General features: G+C 44.0%; 1 protein-coding gene across 3 annotated transcripts in view; it reads right to left on the bottom strand.

Moving 5' to 3' along the window:
* Positions 1 to 17,432, bottom strand: part of MAPK8IP3 (mitogen-activated protein kinase 8 interacting protein 3) — a 66,530-nt gene that overhangs the window by 41,474 nt on the left and 7,624 nt on the right. For 2 of the 3 annotated variants that reach the window (XM_070955429.1, XM_070955428.1), the window contains exons 3-8: positions 16,720 to 16,790; positions 16,030 to 16,121; positions 10,510 to 10,515; positions 5,822 to 5,954; positions 1,517 to 1,760; positions 437 to 536 (exon numbers count right to left, since the gene is read on the bottom strand). In XM_070955429.1, coding sequence (XP_070811530.1) covers positions 437 to 536; positions 1,517 to 1,760; positions 5,822 to 5,954; positions 10,510 to 10,515; positions 16,030 to 16,121; positions 16,720 to 16,790 — 646 coding nt within the window. Of the gene's footprint in view, positions 1 to 436; positions 537 to 1,516; positions 1,761 to 5,821; positions 5,964 to 10,509; positions 10,516 to 16,029; positions 16,122 to 16,719; positions 16,791 to 17,432 lie in introns of all 3 variants that reach the window. The other variant, XM_070955427.1, reaches the window with a different exon arrangement.

Here is a 17,432-nt window from a genome sequence, read left to right as displayed (position 1 = left end):
TAGATACACATTGCAGCAAGGAATATTTTCGTTTTCTTCTCTTAATCGCAGAAGGCAGCTTTTCCACCCAAAATACATTTTCTTTACTCTTATCCCAACCAGCAAAAGCTTGTTCTATGCAGGAAAAAAAACAGAAATTGGTAACTGACTGTTCAGCACAGTGTTTCTCAACCTTGGTAATTTGAAGATGGATGGACTTCAACTCCCAGGATTCCCCAGCCAAAAGGAATTCTGGGAGTTGAAGTCCACACGTTTAAAAGCTGCCAAGGTGGAGAAACACTGGTTTAGCAGGACAGCTACTCTTACAAGGAGTTGATTGAAATGACAATGAGTAGAAATTAGACCAGCTTCATAAATTAGGGTGCCTGTTTCAATGATTCCCCATTATTTGAACCCTTTAAATGATTACGTTTGCCCACCCCAAAAGCATTCCGACCTGTTCCCTGTGCGCTCCAATCTAGGATCTTGGCACATGTCCAACTCTGGAGTAGAGTCGATATCTTGAAAATCCGACCCCTCGTCACTGCTTCCCATTCCTGTAACAAAGGCACGGGGAAACCATGTATGCTCTGGAGCCAACAAAGCATTTGGACTAAACATGCGTCATTGCTCTTCTCCTTCTCTTGAAAAACGCTGAGTAACACATGTCCCAAAGGGGCCTTTTCAAGAGGCAACTGGACTTTCTGGTTTTTCTTTGATGATGTTTGGCTTCTCATCCAAGAAGCTTCTTCAGCTCTGATTTTCATCGAGAAGTTGGAGCTGTGCTGATGTTTTCTGAAGAAGCTTCTTGGATGAGAAGCGAAACGTCCTCAAAGAAAAACCAGAAAGTCCAGTTGCCTCTTGAAAAAATACCTTTGGGACAACCATGACCTTGGATGACTGAGAATCTCTATAGACACTTAGTAACACAACCTGTGTTTTAGGGCATCAGAAATATCACGCAGCCGCAACCCAGAATGCATGCCTACCTTGTCTCTCTCACATACAGGTAGTCCTTGACTTACAACCATTCCTTTAAGTGACCGTTCACTCCTCACACTTACGACTGTCTCAGCATCCCCACAGTCACATGATCAACATCTGGGCACTTGGAAACATGTATTTATGATGGTTACAATGTCTGGAGGTCATGTCACCACCAATCACCACCTTCTGATCAACAAAGCCAAATTAATGCTTAATTAATTAACACATGAATGCTTAACGACCCACATGATTCATTGAACAACTGTAGTGATTCACTTAACAACCCTGGCTAAAAAGGTTGTAAAATGGAGCATAACTCAACTAACAACCGCCTTGGTTAGCAGAGGAAAATGTTGGTCTCCATTGTGGTCGTTAAGTCAAGGACTACCTGCCTCAATTAAGCTACGCTGATGAAATCATTAGCTCAAGTATTTTGGTCCCTAGCTATTTAGGGTCCTTCAGATTAATTTCAGGATCGCAAAACTAGCCAGGTAGATGATGAGAAGCTAAGAAGTTCAGGAAAGGAGTTCAGCTGATACACCAACTCTACCTATGCTCACGTTCCTTGTCTCCTGGACCACTTGGACTTCCATATTTCGGCTGTTCCGTTTCTCCCGCGACCGTTTGTTGTTTTTGGAAGTGACGTAGTCATTCATCGACTGGAGGCTCTCATTCAGGGGCGTCACAGCAGCCGAGGGCACCGAGGACGTGGGGGTATTCGATTTTGTTCCTGTGGTGCTGGGCGTGGCGGCTGCAGAGGACTGTCCGGATTCTGACATTTCATCAGGTGGACACTGGTGTGCAACGGGGTTTGCAGAGAGGGGAGAGAAGAAGAAGAAGAAGAAGAAAAGAGCAAGATATCCAGATCAATCTATTTTTTTCCCCCTCCTGGCTCTATTGCTGCCTTTGGAGCATTAAGAAGTATGAGCGTAAGACACCAAGCAGCAGTAATGGAAACCACAAAATGAACAACAGGGTGACACAAAGTTTCATGGTTGAGGAACCATGTCGGGACTGCAAGTCCATGTCTTGAAATGAATCCGTTGGGGCCTGAATGTTGGCATTGCCAAAGCCAGTTGAGCAAGTGCCCAAAACTCTTTCCCGCCCCCCCTGCAATTGTCCTTCTGCCCAGCGGGCTGCTAGAAGTAAACTAGATTATTCTGGCTACATCTCTATTCACTTGCAATGGGCTTCCAAAATTAGGTCAGTTAACAGTGGTACCCAGAAGCGGCTGCAACTCCTTAACAACTTCTTCTCAAACTTAAAACCTCTAAATATGCTATAAAATCCATATCGTATCCCATACACGGTAGGGTGCATAATTAATTACTGCCTCCTTTTAGTCAACTCCAAAAAAACCCTCCAATATATTAAACTGGAGATAAGCGACTCATCGTCCTCTACTTATTCTGAGCAAATCCAACTAACCCTTGCCGCTAAATCAAAAGTTCATAACATTTGGTGGGTAGCAGGTTGCTTATGTTTCGACTACACACCGTAATAGAAATCAAGAACTCTAGCAGCTGAGACAGATAGGAATTCTGAGTCCAACAATATCACCGAGATAATCTCCTCTCCACCACTGGCCTTAAGCAACAGCCGTTAGGCCTTTCAAGCCTAGGGTATTATCTGTTGTGGCCTGCTGGCAGCCAGCAGAGCTGGCAGCAGAGTCGGACAGTGAGGAGGTTGGGGAGGAACGTGGGCCAGTCGTGGGGGCTGGGGAAAGCTCGGACGAGGGCTCTGCATCGGAGGCAGAGAGGGAGCTAGACAGCAGTGAGGCAGAGGAACAGCTGAAGCCTGTTCCCAGTGTGAGCATGCACAGAGCTGCCAGAAGACAAGAAAACTCCGAAAGCAGGGTCGACTTGGGAGTAAAGCCAGACCTTGGAGGTGACTGGCCCCTCCCATAGGAAATAAAAGAGGAGCGAACAGGGAGTGGGCTTTTGCAGGAAACAATTCGTTTGTTCCGTGACTCTGAGAGACTCTGTGCCGAGTTTTGCCTTGTACTGTGGTTGGAAACAAGTTACGTGGCAGCTTGCCAAGCGAGATAAGGTGCGTTGAGAAATATTCCTTTGCAAAACTGTTTGGACAAACCTTGCTGACTGTGAATGAACGTAATTCACAGTCGTGTAAATAAAAGAGGTTTTGCCGGGATCAATTCCTGCCTCCTGCTTGTTAAAGGAGCCTAGGTCAGAACATTATCCAGCCGACTTAGAAAAAAAAGTTTCTCTCCACCATCACCACTTCCAATCTGAGGGGGGGGGACAATGTTCCAACAGGACAATGGAAAGAGACTGTGCAAACAGAGCCTCTTCCTTCATAGCTGGTATAAAATTTTGAATGAAAGAAAGACAGCAAAATGGAATCTTCTCTCCCTGGAGTTCAAGCACTTCCCATTTAGTGTTGTTTCAGCAGCAACCAGTTGGTTTGGGGGTAGATGCCTAATGGAAGCGAAACAGCTTGAGCTAAATAAATGTATTGCTAATTTTTTAAAGGTCACATTCACATCAATGACAATGAAGGCCATGAAAAGATGACTGCTTAACCCTTTGCAGCCGTTTATATCTTCAGGAAGGTAGGCCTTGTTTTGAAGTCACCTACATCATATGCTGATGAGATTCAAAACAGTCCATCTGTGGTTAAACATGAGAAGCAGGGGTGAAATTAAAAATTTTTCCCTACCGTTCTGTGGGTATGGCTTGTGGAGGGGGGAGGTCATGTGTGGGCGTGGCCAACTCGACATCATTCACATCAAGGGGCTCCTCACCAGCCCCTCCCCTCCCAGCCACTCCTTGTCGCGAATGGCAGGAAAATGGAGAGGGGAATATTCCTGCCTACCATCCTTCCCTCAGTCTGTGCTGAGATTGAGGAATGGATGACAGGCAGGAAAATCCCCTTCCCCATTTTCCTGCCTTTCACAAAAACAGCTCCATTCCAGCTCCCCCCCCCATCTACCACCCTCCTGGGGACTACCTTAAAGGGACAGGCTGCACCAGCTCCGTTCTGAATGGAGGGAGAAAAGTTAGCATTCTCTCTGCTGCATTTAACATTGAATTCTGTGGAATATCGAGCATCCGGAAGAGGTGAGCAGCGACCGGCCGGGTGTGGGTGGGGCCAAGGAGGGGTAATTACTACCGGTTCGGCGAACTGATGCCCATAATCCCTAGCAGTTCACCCGAACCGGTAGGATTTCACCCCTGATGAGAAGATAATTTAACTTAACAATAGTGTGTTTCCTGTGCAGAAAGTATTAATTTTCTTCAAAGTTCTAGGCTCATTGTGGTGATTGGCTGTTGGTATAAAGGTTTGCTTGACTACCAGCAAATGATGGAGAACTAAGTTCTCACTGCAGTCTGTTGGTCAGAAAGAGATAAAGGCTTAACAAGCCTACTATCCTATGTTGTTTCCAGGATTAAGGCTAATAAACTACATGTCAACTCGCAAAGCATTTCTAGTCTGCTCTTGAGTTGTCATGGGCAGAAAGTGGGGAGATCTATCGGAGCAGTTGTTCAGCACTTCACAAGCACATTCCACACATAACTTCCTCCCAGGTTGGATCTCTGATTAACAGAGCCAGTTTGTGAGGTGTGGTTTCTACAGCCCGCGAAAGTGCCTTGTTGGAGAATGTGATTTATGACACAGCCTGAGAAGAGTGAGGAAACAGGGTCATAGTTGAGCCGTAAATTACGTGCGGCAGAGTTGACTAAACTTGGGAAGCTGCCGACATATTGCTCCTAATAAATAACTGGATTCCTTTTAAACTTGGCTCGAAGCTCATGAGTTAATTAGGGCATTTGTAGGAGCCTTGACACTACATTCTTATTGAAAAGGGAGAAGGGTAATATGGATGGTTTAAATTATAAAAAATCCCATCCTTGAAAGAATGACCCACAGATGATGAGGCACAAATGTTGTGGGTTCCAGAGGAGAATTATCAGACTGAAACCACAAGAAAGGAAAAATTGATTCAATACTAGATATAATATCAAGATTTTCTGATCAGGGAAAGGATTGTTCCTGAAGGGAGGGTTCTCTTCCTTTCATTTGAATTTCTACTTTCCCACATTATAGCAATTGTTAGAGCTTGAATTTGATGGTCTTTGAGGCTATTCCAACTATATGAATATCCATTTTGGCCCCATCTTTCTTCTCTGACCTTAATGAGCTGTGCCTTCACCTCGGAGGATGCTCCAAAATATGAAGGGTAGCAAATGAGCATGAAAAGACTTTCTACATCTGGTCATAAAATATTCTGAGGTCCTTCTAACATTGCTAAACTGAACCTCACAATGGACCCAACCTGGATAATCAAAAGGGAGGAATGCTGGAAGATGTAGAAGGGCCATAAGTTTATTTATTTATTTATTTATTAGTTCAATTTATATGCCGCCCTCCTCCAGAGACTCAGGGCGGCTTACAATGCACTTATAGCAATAGCCTTCATTCTTTTGTATATACCTGCTTATTAGGGCTTTTGGCCCCCCACAAGCGGTGTTTCTACAAAGTCAGCTTATTGCCCCCACAATCCGGGTCCTCAATTTACCTACTTCGGAAGGATGGAAGGCTGAGTCAACTTTGAGCCTGGTGAGATTTGAACTCACACTAATTGCAGGCAGCTGGCAGCTAAGTGCTACATAACAGCATTTAGTCCGCTGCACCACCAATGTTGGAACAGTTGTCTGTTCCTGGAAAGGTAGAAAAAGTTAAGCAAGGCAAATGGGCTAGAGGTGGGGGGGACAGGGAATGGTTTAGGCTGCAAAGGGTTACAGACACAAAGGGTTCTTCTCCCCTGGATGGAAAACATAACTTGACAAGTAGGCAGGGAAGCTCTCATTTCCATGATAGTTGTAAAAAAAACCTTGTAGACGGAGTTGGACTGCAGCTGACTGAGGTCACTCAGGTGCCAGTGATCCACTGCGGGGGCAATCTTGGCCCCCACCTGCCCACGTACCATATCATCTGTGAGGGGGATGTTCAGAGAATTAGGACGCCTCTTCATGCTAGAATGAGAGAGCAAGAGAAAAGAGAGGGGAAAGAGTCAGTGAAACATGGCAGACTTCAACATGCGGAAAGCAACAAAACATTTTTTTAAAGAACTTGCCATAATAAATAGCATTCAGAATAATAGTGGGAATTCTTCTAATAGTTCAACACCCTGCTCAAGCAGGAGACTATGCTGAATAAAGGTAAAGGTTTTCCCTCGCATATATGTGCTAGTCGTTCCCGACTCTAGGGGGCGGTGCTCATCTCCGTTTCAAAGCCGAAGAGCCAGCGCTGTCCGAAGACGTCTCCGTGGTCATGTGGCCGGCATGACTCAACGCCAAAGGCCCACGGAACACTGTTACCTTCCCACCAAAGGTGGTCCCTATTTTTCTACTTGCATTTTTTACATGTTTTAGAACTGCTAGGTTGGCAGAAGCTGGGACAAGTAACAGGAGCTCACTCTGTTACGTGGCACTAGGGATTTGAACCGCTGAACTGCCGACTTTTCAATCGACAAGCTCGGCGTCTTAGCCACTGAGCCACCGCGTCCCTTAATACTGAATAAAAGAGAATATTTGTAGATTCGGGTTGAACTGTGGGGTCCTTGGTCTGTCTGCTTGTTGTTTTCTTGCAGATGTTTCATTCCCCAATAGGTAACGTGATTGCTGATAAGCCCATTCCCTTCTAGCACTGATGTTATCTAATTGGGTAATGAAACATCTGCAAGAAAACAACCAAGCTAAGAGAGCACCGAGGTCCCCAGGATTAGAATTCAAGGGCTCTTTAGGATCCATTGTATGTAAACCTGCCTCTGATATGAATTTGGGCTGAAATGAATCATCCATGTTATTCCAGCCCGTAACAACTAAGGAGATGGCATACCAAAGAAGCTTCCATATAATTCCTTAGCGCAGTCTCTCTCAAGCTCAGCACTTAAAGGCAGTTGAAGTCCACCTCTCTTCCAGCTGCCAAGAAACACTGCCTTAGAGGCATCAACGATTTAACTGTCTCACAATGACAGCCATTTTCCATTTAAAGAACAACATCCAAGTTAGTTGGGGAAATTATCTAGATGCTGAAATCTTCAACACCAGCATTTGGGGAACAAATACATTTCACGATGTTCTTTCCTATCCACAGTCCTGGTCACTAAGATAAGGATATTCCTTCTTCCACATGTATTCATTAATCAAATTTATATGGTCACCCATCTCATGAAAAGCAACTCTGGAAGGCATACAGCAAGCTGGTCTACTTGTTCTTCTTAATCAAAGAAAGTCAAGTTTCCAAACTGAGTGCAATTCCTCCTGATGGATGTGTCCATATGGGTTTGTTTGTTTGTTTTATTTTTTGACAACAACACACCAGTAGTTTGCCATTGGATTTTTCCATTTTAACTTTTCATAATTAGCAATATTTGGCGAAGCATTTACATTTGCTGTTAGATGTCAAATAATTGTGGTTTCTACCACATTCTAATAGGTGTCATACTAGAATTATTATCTCCCATCAAAAGTATTAACTAAGTTTAATCATGTTTAGCTTCCAGACCAGCTCCTCAAGGTGTGTTGAGGGCTGCCTTGTGTTAACCACTGTCTGATAGTAATAGCAATAGCACTTAGACTTATATAGCACTTTACAGTGCTTTATAACCCTCTCTAAGCGGTTTACAGAGTCAGCTTACTGCCCCCCAACCATCTGGGTCCTCATTTTACCCACCTCGGAAGGATGGAAGGCTGAGTCAACCTTGAGCCTGGTGAGATTCGAACTGCCAAATTGCAGGCAGCCGGCAGTCAGCAGAAGTAGCCTGCAGTACTGCACTCTCGCCACTGCGTCACAGCAGCTGATGGACAAGACGAAAACAAACTGGTGGAGGTTGGGATCAGATTCCACCGAAACTAGATGAAAATACCTTTACTCCAACAACTGTTTTTCCCCCCTCTGCCACTTTCTCTTCACCAGGTAGATGAGAAGAGGGGCACAGCCACAGATTGACCTTGCCAGCAATGGGCTTCTTACAAAATGGGTTTCAAATCTTGCACACACCCTTAGGACCTAAAGTTGCTTGCCTTGCTCTAAAGGGCATGTGGGTTTTGCTAGTTTTTTAAACAAGGTCCTTTTTCAGATTGTCTTGGAAATGTTAGGAGGTAGACATACAAAGCATATGCTCTGCCACTGAATTACAGATCTTGTTACGATCAAAAGAATTGATAAAAAAAGCCCAAAATTGTATCAATTAAATCATGACAAGAAGCACAGAACATTATATTCTTTCCCTGTACAATCTCAAGTATAGATTGGCTGTGGCAGATTGACTATAACCACTGGATAACAATTTGGGCAGCTATCAAGTAAGAGTCCAGAGCCTTGCTGAGCCTTGAAATTATCTTTTGAGTTCAGTTACTCAAATAACATTCTATCTAAGCTAGTTGAGTTGCTATCGAAATAAAAAGAGGACTGAGAAGATCATGGCCGTGACTCAGACACTTTGAAATAGAAATAAGATAAGAAAATACGATCAAAAGAACAAGGGAATGCTATAAGACACTTAATGTGTAGCTTGATCCTTCTTGATTAGGTTAGGACAGAGTGACAGATAGGAATGAAAGTCAGATAATACAAATCTATCCAAGATTGGGTTTAGAATAACAGAGTTGGAAGGGACCTTGGAGGTCTTCTAGTCCAACCCCCTGCTTAGGCAGGAAACCCTACACCACTTCAGACAAATGGTTATCCAATCCTTTCTTTTTCCCTTGTTTTTCCCAATGGGGATGTGTTTCGTCTTCCAGTTGTTGTCATTTTCAAAGTTGAAAGTAGAAGGCAAAAATATAAATTCTTCAGTTCCTAGTTTAGTAAAACACAACTGATGTGTTCAAACAACATGGAACTCCCCACAAAATCGTATTATGCCCCAACATCAGAATGTGGTTCATACACAGCCAAGGTATGGTGAAATGCTAAATATCGAACATCAATTTTGTCTAATCTCTTCTGCTAGCTAAGCCAAAAAAAAATATTAAAAAATAAAAATTGGGAGGAGGTTTCTCTCAAGCAGCTCTGTGGGTGGAGGGAGTGATTTCCCCCCACAAAAGTGCTCCTTTCCAGACCTATCTCACCAATGTTTTCAGTTTTCTGAGGGAGGAAGAGCTATAGATACAATAATAAACTCCAGTTTCAACCAGGTTTTTATAAACATGTTCCTTTTCTTATCCTAAAGATAAGACTGGAGATGGTCGAAATGAGAATCAAACTTCTCCCTGCGTGACTCAACTTCGTTTGACTGATTCGAAATGGGGATTGAATCCAGCTGAGAAGCAACTCAGAACTTCAAAAGTAAAACTGAAGGTTCTGGAGGAAGCAATGAGGGAAAAGGCTGATGAGACTCCCTTAAATTCCCCCATGGAGAAGAAGTCATATTAAGGGGATCAAAGGAACAAATGTAATCGCCTCGTGGGTGGTTAACAAAATCTCCAATCTGCTCTCTTTTCCAAAATTTTGCCACACAAGGACATGGACGTCTACCCTAGCAGGAGGCTAAGATGGGCTCTTAGAGCTTTCTTAGGAAAAAAAAACCAATTATCTTTCCCCTATATTTTATGGTAAGGTAAAGGTAAAGGTTCCCCTCACACATATGTACTAGTTGTTCCCGATTCTAGGGGGCGGTACTCATCTCCATTTCAAAGCCGAAGAGCCAGCGCTGTCCAAAGACGTCTCAGTAGTCCTGTGGCCGACATGACTCAATGCCAAAGGCGCACGGAACGCTGTTACCTTTCCACCAAAGGTGGTCCCTATTTTTCTACTTGTTTTTCTACTTGCATTTTTTACGTGCTTTCGAACTGCTAGGTTGGCAGAAGCTGGGACAAGTCACGGGAGCTCACCCCGTTACGCCTGCACTAGGAATTCAAACCACTGAACTTGCGACTTTTCGATCGACAAGCTCAGAGTCTTAGCCACTGAGCCACCACATCCCTTATATTTTATCAAAACAGCCGCCACACCCCACCCCACCCTAATAATGCTGGGGAAAAAAAACACCTTTAAATTGTATTTTATCCAATCCCATTTTAAATTGTTTTTATCAGATTTTAGTAATAATTTGTGTCTGGAACTCTGATATAGCCCAAGGACTAATCAATAAAGTAAACTAAAGTAAAAAAAATCCCTGTAAATATTATAAGATCACCCAATACTGCAATGGTTGTGATCTTGCCAATCTAAAAAGGTACCATTTTAAACAGTGCCTATTGTTGCTACTTCGAACATGGTGGTCTGAGCAGAACATTGGGGCAAGTAGACCTCGCAATACTCTACACGCAATGTATGGAGATGATAGGTGCGGCTACCAGGCCTGATTCGCACTCGGAACTTGTGCTCAATATGGCTCAGGAATGTTTTCCTCTGATCTTCAGAAAAGAGATTGTCCCACTTCCATTTAGCAGCAGTACAGAACAGCAAATCATGATTGGTGATCAGAAGTTCCATGACGATGGCGAACATGATGATGATGATGATAAGAGTAAACTCAACCCCTTCCCCCAGCTTAGAAAGAGTCCGCCAAATTACCTTTTTCTCCATGATGGGTGGTGACTGAAGTGACAAACAGAGAACAGCCAACACAAGAGAGGTAATGGCACAAGAAGCAAGACAAGAGAACAATGATTAGAGTGCGGAAGTCATGCAAGCGTGCCGTTGACATGCTCAGACAACATGCTCATTTGAACAGGGATCGACACGCTGGGCCCAGAGCCTCACAAGCACATTGTGAAGCAAGCATGATACTATCGTATGTACAGTTATTACACTGTGTTGCTGGTCTCCTATCCCAAGAAAAGTGATGTTTCTTTATTGTACATAGTAAGACATTCTGCAAAGATCGGGAAATAGTCGTTTCGACACTGATTCCACGGTTTTTATCCTTCGAACCATGGTCTCTGCATTCAGGACAGAAGACGGCAATTGTATAACGTTTGCAAAATAAAGTAAGCCAAAAATTTTATAGAATTCTACTTTTGGAGTAGAATTCTTTGAAACGAGCCACAAATCAAGAACACATCGTGGCTTTCAGCTGTAGCTTCTTCTTAGGAGTGGGGCAAATAAGAATTTGGGGGAGGGGACGGATGGACTTGATAGTATTGACACAGATAACAGTTGCACGTGAAAGACCTATGATTAGATCTCATAATGGATTTATTCTACATTTAAGGACAGAGACGACTTGAATGGGAGACTCACACTGGACATAACCCTTAATGCTTAACTCTTTTCATAATCTCAGGCAGTGGTGAAATATAAAATTTGTTACTACCGGTTCTGTGGGCATGGCCAACCTTTTTTTTTTTAAACTTTTAAAAGCATTTTTTTCAACAACCTTAAGAGGTTGCAGAAAAAAATGCTTTTAAAAGCCTCTGAGATCAGGCTGGGATCGTCAGAAGCTTTTAAAGGCATTTTTTTTTTCTACAACCTCTTTGGCCGAAGAGGTTGTAGAAAAAATGCTTTTAAAAGGCTCTGACGATCCCAGCTGAGCCGCGCGATCATCAGAGGCTTTTTTTTTTTAACTTTTAAAAGCATTTTTTTGGCCGAAGAGGTTGTAAAAAAAAATGCTTTTAAAAGTAAAAAAAAAAGCCTCTGATGATTGTGCGGCTCAGCTGGGCATGGGGGGGGAGCAGGGATTTTTGCTACCGGTTCTCCGAACCACCCACCATCGCTACTGGATCGGGTGATCCAGTCCGAACCGGGAGCATTTCACCCCTGACCTCAGGAATATATAAATATGTATTTCTCTCTGTGTGCTTCCTTTTTCTTTTTTTTTAAACCCAATAGAGCTAAGTCTTGGATCATGAAAGCAGAGAGAGAAAGGATTAAACATCCCAAAATAAATCAGTTCCTTTTATGTGGAAATAAATACTCCTGAAGTTCTAATCAATGGTTTTCCAATGTAGTATTTCATCTGGCTTATTGACAATTTTATCTATACCTCCTAAAACTGTACCAGGAAATACATGGGTAGATATACTGTTATGTTCTAATAAGGACTGCTGATTTCCTTCTAATGGTGACAACTGGGAAGAAAGTAGGAAGTAAGTTTATGGTTGGCTTTTGATTGCCTTCATCTAAAACTTGAGAATTGTTTGTTGGGAGCGGGGGTATACATTTCATCAGTGAGTTCCCAAGATGGCTTACAAATTACCAACATTTCAGGGGAAAACTCAAAACTTTAAAAATAGCAGGATTCAAAAGACCAGCAGAAAAGAGAGGTGGATGACTCTCAAATCTGGCTTCGTATTATTTCACATTTTAGTGATCAGCATTCCACGCTGAATGCTTATGTCAGTGTCCCAGTGTCCCAGTAGTAACTATCACCATCTTCATGGCATTAGGATAAGTTTCTCTTAGACCGGTGATGGCAAACCTATGGCACATATGCCCAAAGTAGCACACAAAGCCATGTTGCCCGTCACACGCGGCCTTGCCTGTTTGTCTTCCGGATTTCTGGTGCGCATGCGCGTGTGATGATCAGCTGTCCACGCACGCGGCAGTGCCAAAAACTGGTGTGTGCATGCACACCGGCCACCTGATTGTCGGGTGTGCATGCACGCCAGAACCCAGAAGTTCAGCTTTTCTGGAGTGTGATCCCTTCGTGCACACGGCAGTGCCAAAAATCAAGCTGTGCATGCGCGCCAGACAGCTGATCATAGGGCGCGCATGTACTCTAGAACCCGGAAGTTTGAGTTTTCCGGAGCGTGGCTCTGATGACCGTGGATGCGCGCAACGTTTCCATATGACTTTTTCGGCACTCGGTGCCAGAAAGGTTCACCATCACTGTCCTAGACCATTCATACCACTAGCAAAGTGCTTGGAGCTTTGGACTATTCTTTGTTTCTATCTAACGCATCCTATACCTAGCTTCTCCCATACTCAATAAAATAAACAGTTTTTGAAGTCTCAGAAGTTGAGTCCATGCCATCCACAAGATCTGTGGATGAGTTCGAATTTCATAACCAGACCAGAAAAATATATGTTCTTCTATCTTATTACACTCCAACAATATTTTCCTAAGGTTGGGTTTCCCAGCTACTTGAAGCTGGCTGGGGAATTCTGAGAGTTGAAGGCCACACGTCTTGAAGTGGCCAAGATTGGGAAACACTGTCTTATGGGATCCTCGATCCCTGTGCTCACCCTGTAAAACAGGGTGTCAAACTCGATTTCATTGAGGGCCGCATCAGGGTTGTGTTTGACCTTGGGGGGCCAGGGTGGGCGTGGCCAGCTCAATGTCACTTCGTGTTGGGGGCACCTGTGGTGGCCCAATACTCTGCCAGCGAAAATGGGCTCCTGAGCTCCTTCTCAGCTGCGACGGCCTCCTGCAATCCTCTGCTACCAAAAACGGAGCTCAAGAGGGCCTCACGCGGGCCTTCCGAGCTCCATTTTCATTGGCAGAGGCACCGTGGGCCGGTCCTTCGCTGTTTCCAGGGCAGCCCCATGGGCCAACTCTAAGCACCCCACAGGCCGGATCCGGCCCCCGGGCCTTGAGTTTGACATCCCTGCTGTAGAAAATCTGCCTGTCCGAATCAGTTGTTGTTCATATGATTTTTGAGTTGCAAAAAATGAAGGCAACTCGCAAAGCATCCCTGGTTGAATTAGAGCATCAAACTTCCCCATCTCATAGAAAGAAACCCCAATGGAAGCAAGTCACAAGGAATGCCTGTTTGCGTGCTCCCATCATCGGACGGAAAAATGTTCTTATCCTCAATAAACTCGGGAGTTACGGAACACATTCTGTGCTCCTACACACGCTTCCGTTCTAAAGGATACAGGATGTCCCCACTTTTCAAAAAAAGAACCTCAGCACAATCACAGCGCAAACCACATGCAGAGGTGAGATAAGCAACGGGGACTGTGGAATACAAGGACAGCCAAATACAAGCCAAAGACAAAAGAGAGTGCACTGACTGTGATGAAGGAAAAAAGACTCCTGATATTGGTTGGTGGGTCACAGAAGATTTACACAGGACACCAATCCCCACACCTTAAAGGTAAAGGTAAAAGTTCCCTTCGCACATATTTGCTCGTCGTTCCCGACTCTAGGGGGCGGTGCTCATCTCCGTTTCAAAGCCAAAGAAGCAGCGCTGTCCAAAGACGTCTCCATGGTCATGTGGGTCATGACTCAACGCCAAAGGTGCACAGAACGCTCTTCCCTTCCCACCAAAGGTGGTCCCTATTTTTTCTACTTGCATTTTTTACGTGCTTTCAAACTGCTAGGTTGGCAGAAGCTGCGACAAATAATGGGAGCTCACCCCGTTATGCGGCACTTAGAGATTCGAACTGCTGAACTACCAACTTTTCGATCGACAAGCTCAGTGTCTTAGCCATTGAGCCACTGCGTCCCCACACCTTACAGGGATTTAATTAAACAACGTTCTTTTCTATTCACTCTGAAGATGGACAACTTGTCCAACGTTGAAGAAATTAATGCTCCTGTGCTGTCTCCATGAACTCAATCTCTGTTCTATCCCCATCTTTGTAATTTATAACCCCATTTCATGGTGGGTCTGTCTCTGCCTACGGCATAAAGCATCTGAAAGCAAGAGACTGCAGATAATAATCCTTACTAGGCTCCATTCCTCACCGCAAGCTGTAAGCTATTAAGACTGAGTCAGAAAAGGTTTTGACCTTGTACAGGTATTCCTCGACTTAGAACCATTCATTTAGTGACCGTTTGAAGTTACAATGGCACTGAAAAAAGTGACTTATGACCATTCTTCAACCTTATGACCATGGTCATGTGATCAGAATTCTTGGCAACTGGCTCCTATTTATGAGGGTCACAGTGTCCAGGGGTCATGTGTCCCTTTATGACCCCTTTATGACCTTTATGTCCCTTTATGACCTTCTGATAAGCAAAGTCAATGGGGAAGCCAGATTCACTTAATCACCATGTTACTTACTTAACAATTGCAGTGATTCACTTAACAACTGTGGCAAGAAAGGCCGTAAAATGGGACAAGATTCCCTTGACAACAGTCCTGCTAAGCAACAGAAATTTTGGGCTCAGTTGTGGTCATAAGTCAAGGACTACATGTATAAGTATAGCTCTTCAGCGAAGGAACCCAGTCTTTTAAAAATTTTCTTGTAAGCCTAAAAAAAGTACAGCTTTTTTAAGAGTTGCACTAACTTCAAGGGGATTTATTTAATCTCGCGCTCCAAATTATTTTCAAAGCGATGCATTGCCTCAGTTTATAGCTCTTAAACTAGAACAGGACGACACAAATATAATTTCCAGCATTTTGGCCTTTGGACTCTACTTTAAAGTGTTTGTTTCTTATCTCAAAAAAGCCAGACTTCTTAAGAAGGATATAGTACATTGGGAAAAAATGGAGGTGGGGGGGGGGAGAAACCATCTTAGAGGAATTTACATTCAAACTTTTAAAATCATTTTTCAAAAAACTCTGCTGTGATACGAAATGCATTCACATTCACTACCTTTTGGTTTGAAATCATGCTTCACAACATCTGGACGAAGTTACTGAACCCCGGGAGACGAAGGTCTAAACAAGGGGTGAAATGCTCCCAGTTCGGACCAGATCAGGCGATCCGGTAGCGATTGTGGCAGATGGTTCGGAGAACCGGTAGCGATGGCGGTGTGAGGCTCCGCCCACCCACCCGGGTGTCGTTACTTCCTGGTTTTAACCAGGAAGTAATGTGTTTTTTATCCTCTGCGCATGCGCAGAAGATCTGCGCGCGCATGTGATGCCGTGTGATCCGAACCGGTAAGGAAGGTAAGTAGATTTCACCCCTGGTCTAAACCAGCTTTTCCAGGACCATGCCAACGGGGACCGTGAAACAAGCTGTGTAACACAACTAGAGGCATTTCAAGCATTTTTCCTTCACTCTCCCCATGCAGATCCCACCATCGTAATTCACCCTGTTCCCAAATGACTGAGGCTCAAAGATGCAGCCTGGCTCATCTATCGTCCCAAGATGCTCATTTCGGTTACGTGGAGAAAAACCATCTACGCAAGATCAGAACAGTCTTTTCGCCTTGAAACTCTACTTCCTTACGGGCAAAGCCCAGGGGGTACACCCTACCTTCTCCCAGATAGACCACTCTCGTTTTGGCTATTTCCAGCGACTTGCTGCATCTTGGATCTCTCAATGTGTTCCACATAGGTTTGGATCATCTGCCAAAGAAGGGGAAGAAAAAGACAGACACTACTTAATCTGGATTCCCTCTAATTTAGAATTGTAGCCGAGTCCAACATTTTCTGATCTGGAAAATGGCTTTTCTTTCTTTTTTTTTTCTTTCCTCTCTTTTTTTTAAAAAATAGTGTTCTGCCTTTTCTGTGCAGCAGAGACAGAACTTACAAACTTCCAGCTATGATTGAGCTGTGGTGGCGCAGTGGTTATAATCTAGTATTGCAGGCTGACTCTGCCCGCAGTCTGGAGTTCGATCCTGACTGGCTCAAGGTTGACTCAGCCTTCCATCCTCCCGAGGTCGGTAAAATGAGGACCCAGATTGTTGGGGGACAATATGCTGACTCTGTAAACCATTTAGAGAGGGCTGTAAAGCACTGTGAAGCAATATATAAGTCTAAGGGCTATTGCTAAGTGCTATGGTACTCCAATACCCACCACACTAGAACAGATGATCAGAGAAGATGGGAACCTAGTCCCCTAAATCTGAAAAGAGTTAGGGTTACTGCTGTCATTTACTTTTCGCCCTGTGCATTCTAACTAATAATAATCAGCTTTCATCCACTCCCAGTAAAGAGGAGATACCTCCGTGTGCCGCTGGTGTAGAGCATTGTATTCTTTCTTCATTTCAGATTCACGCTCCTCCAACCTGGAAACTGTCCATTGTTTAAAAAAAGGAAAGGAAAGAAAAGAAAAGAAAAGAGGGTTGAGGAGAAATGGATCACTCTGAGAAAGACGAGACTAACAAGTTGTCAATGGAAGGAGGATACGTTTTCAAGCTTGCTCTAGTTTACTCCCACTGCTTTGTTATAACATTACAAATCAACAAAAGAGTAGGTCGTGCCTCGATTTCCTGGTGGGTTAATTGATACAGCTCATACTTTTCAGGTAGAGATCTTAGATTCAGCCTCTGAACTTTTAAAACCAAGCTAGAAATAGCCACACCTTGAGCCTAGTCAGACCACTGCAGAGGTGGGTTTCAGCAGGTTCTGACCAGTTCTGCAGAACCGGTAGCGGAAATTTTGAGTAGTTTGGAGCATCGGTAAATACCATCTCTGACTGGTCCCACCCCCATCTATTCTCTGCCTCCCGATTGGGAGGGAATGGGGATTTTGCAGTAACCTTCCCCTGGAGTGGGGTGGGAATGGGAATTTTACAATATCCTTCCCCTGTCACGCCCACCAAGCCACACCCACAGAACTGGCAGCAAAATTTTTTGAATCCCACCACTAGACCGCTGGTCTATCTAATGAAGGGGTCGGCAACCTTAAACACTCAAAGAGCCACAAAGGTCCTAA

The sequence above is a fragment of the Pituophis catenifer genome, unplaced genomic scaffold, assembly GCF_029215685.1.
Source record: "Pituophis catenifer annectens isolate HBS135680 unplaced genomic scaffold, rPitCat1.0.hap2 SCAF_16, whole genome shotgun sequence".
Classification (NCBI taxonomy): domain Eukaryota; kingdom Metazoa; phylum Chordata; class Lepidosauria; order Squamata; family Colubridae; genus Pituophis; species Pituophis catenifer.
This window is presented reverse-complemented; position numbering and strand designations above follow the sequence as displayed.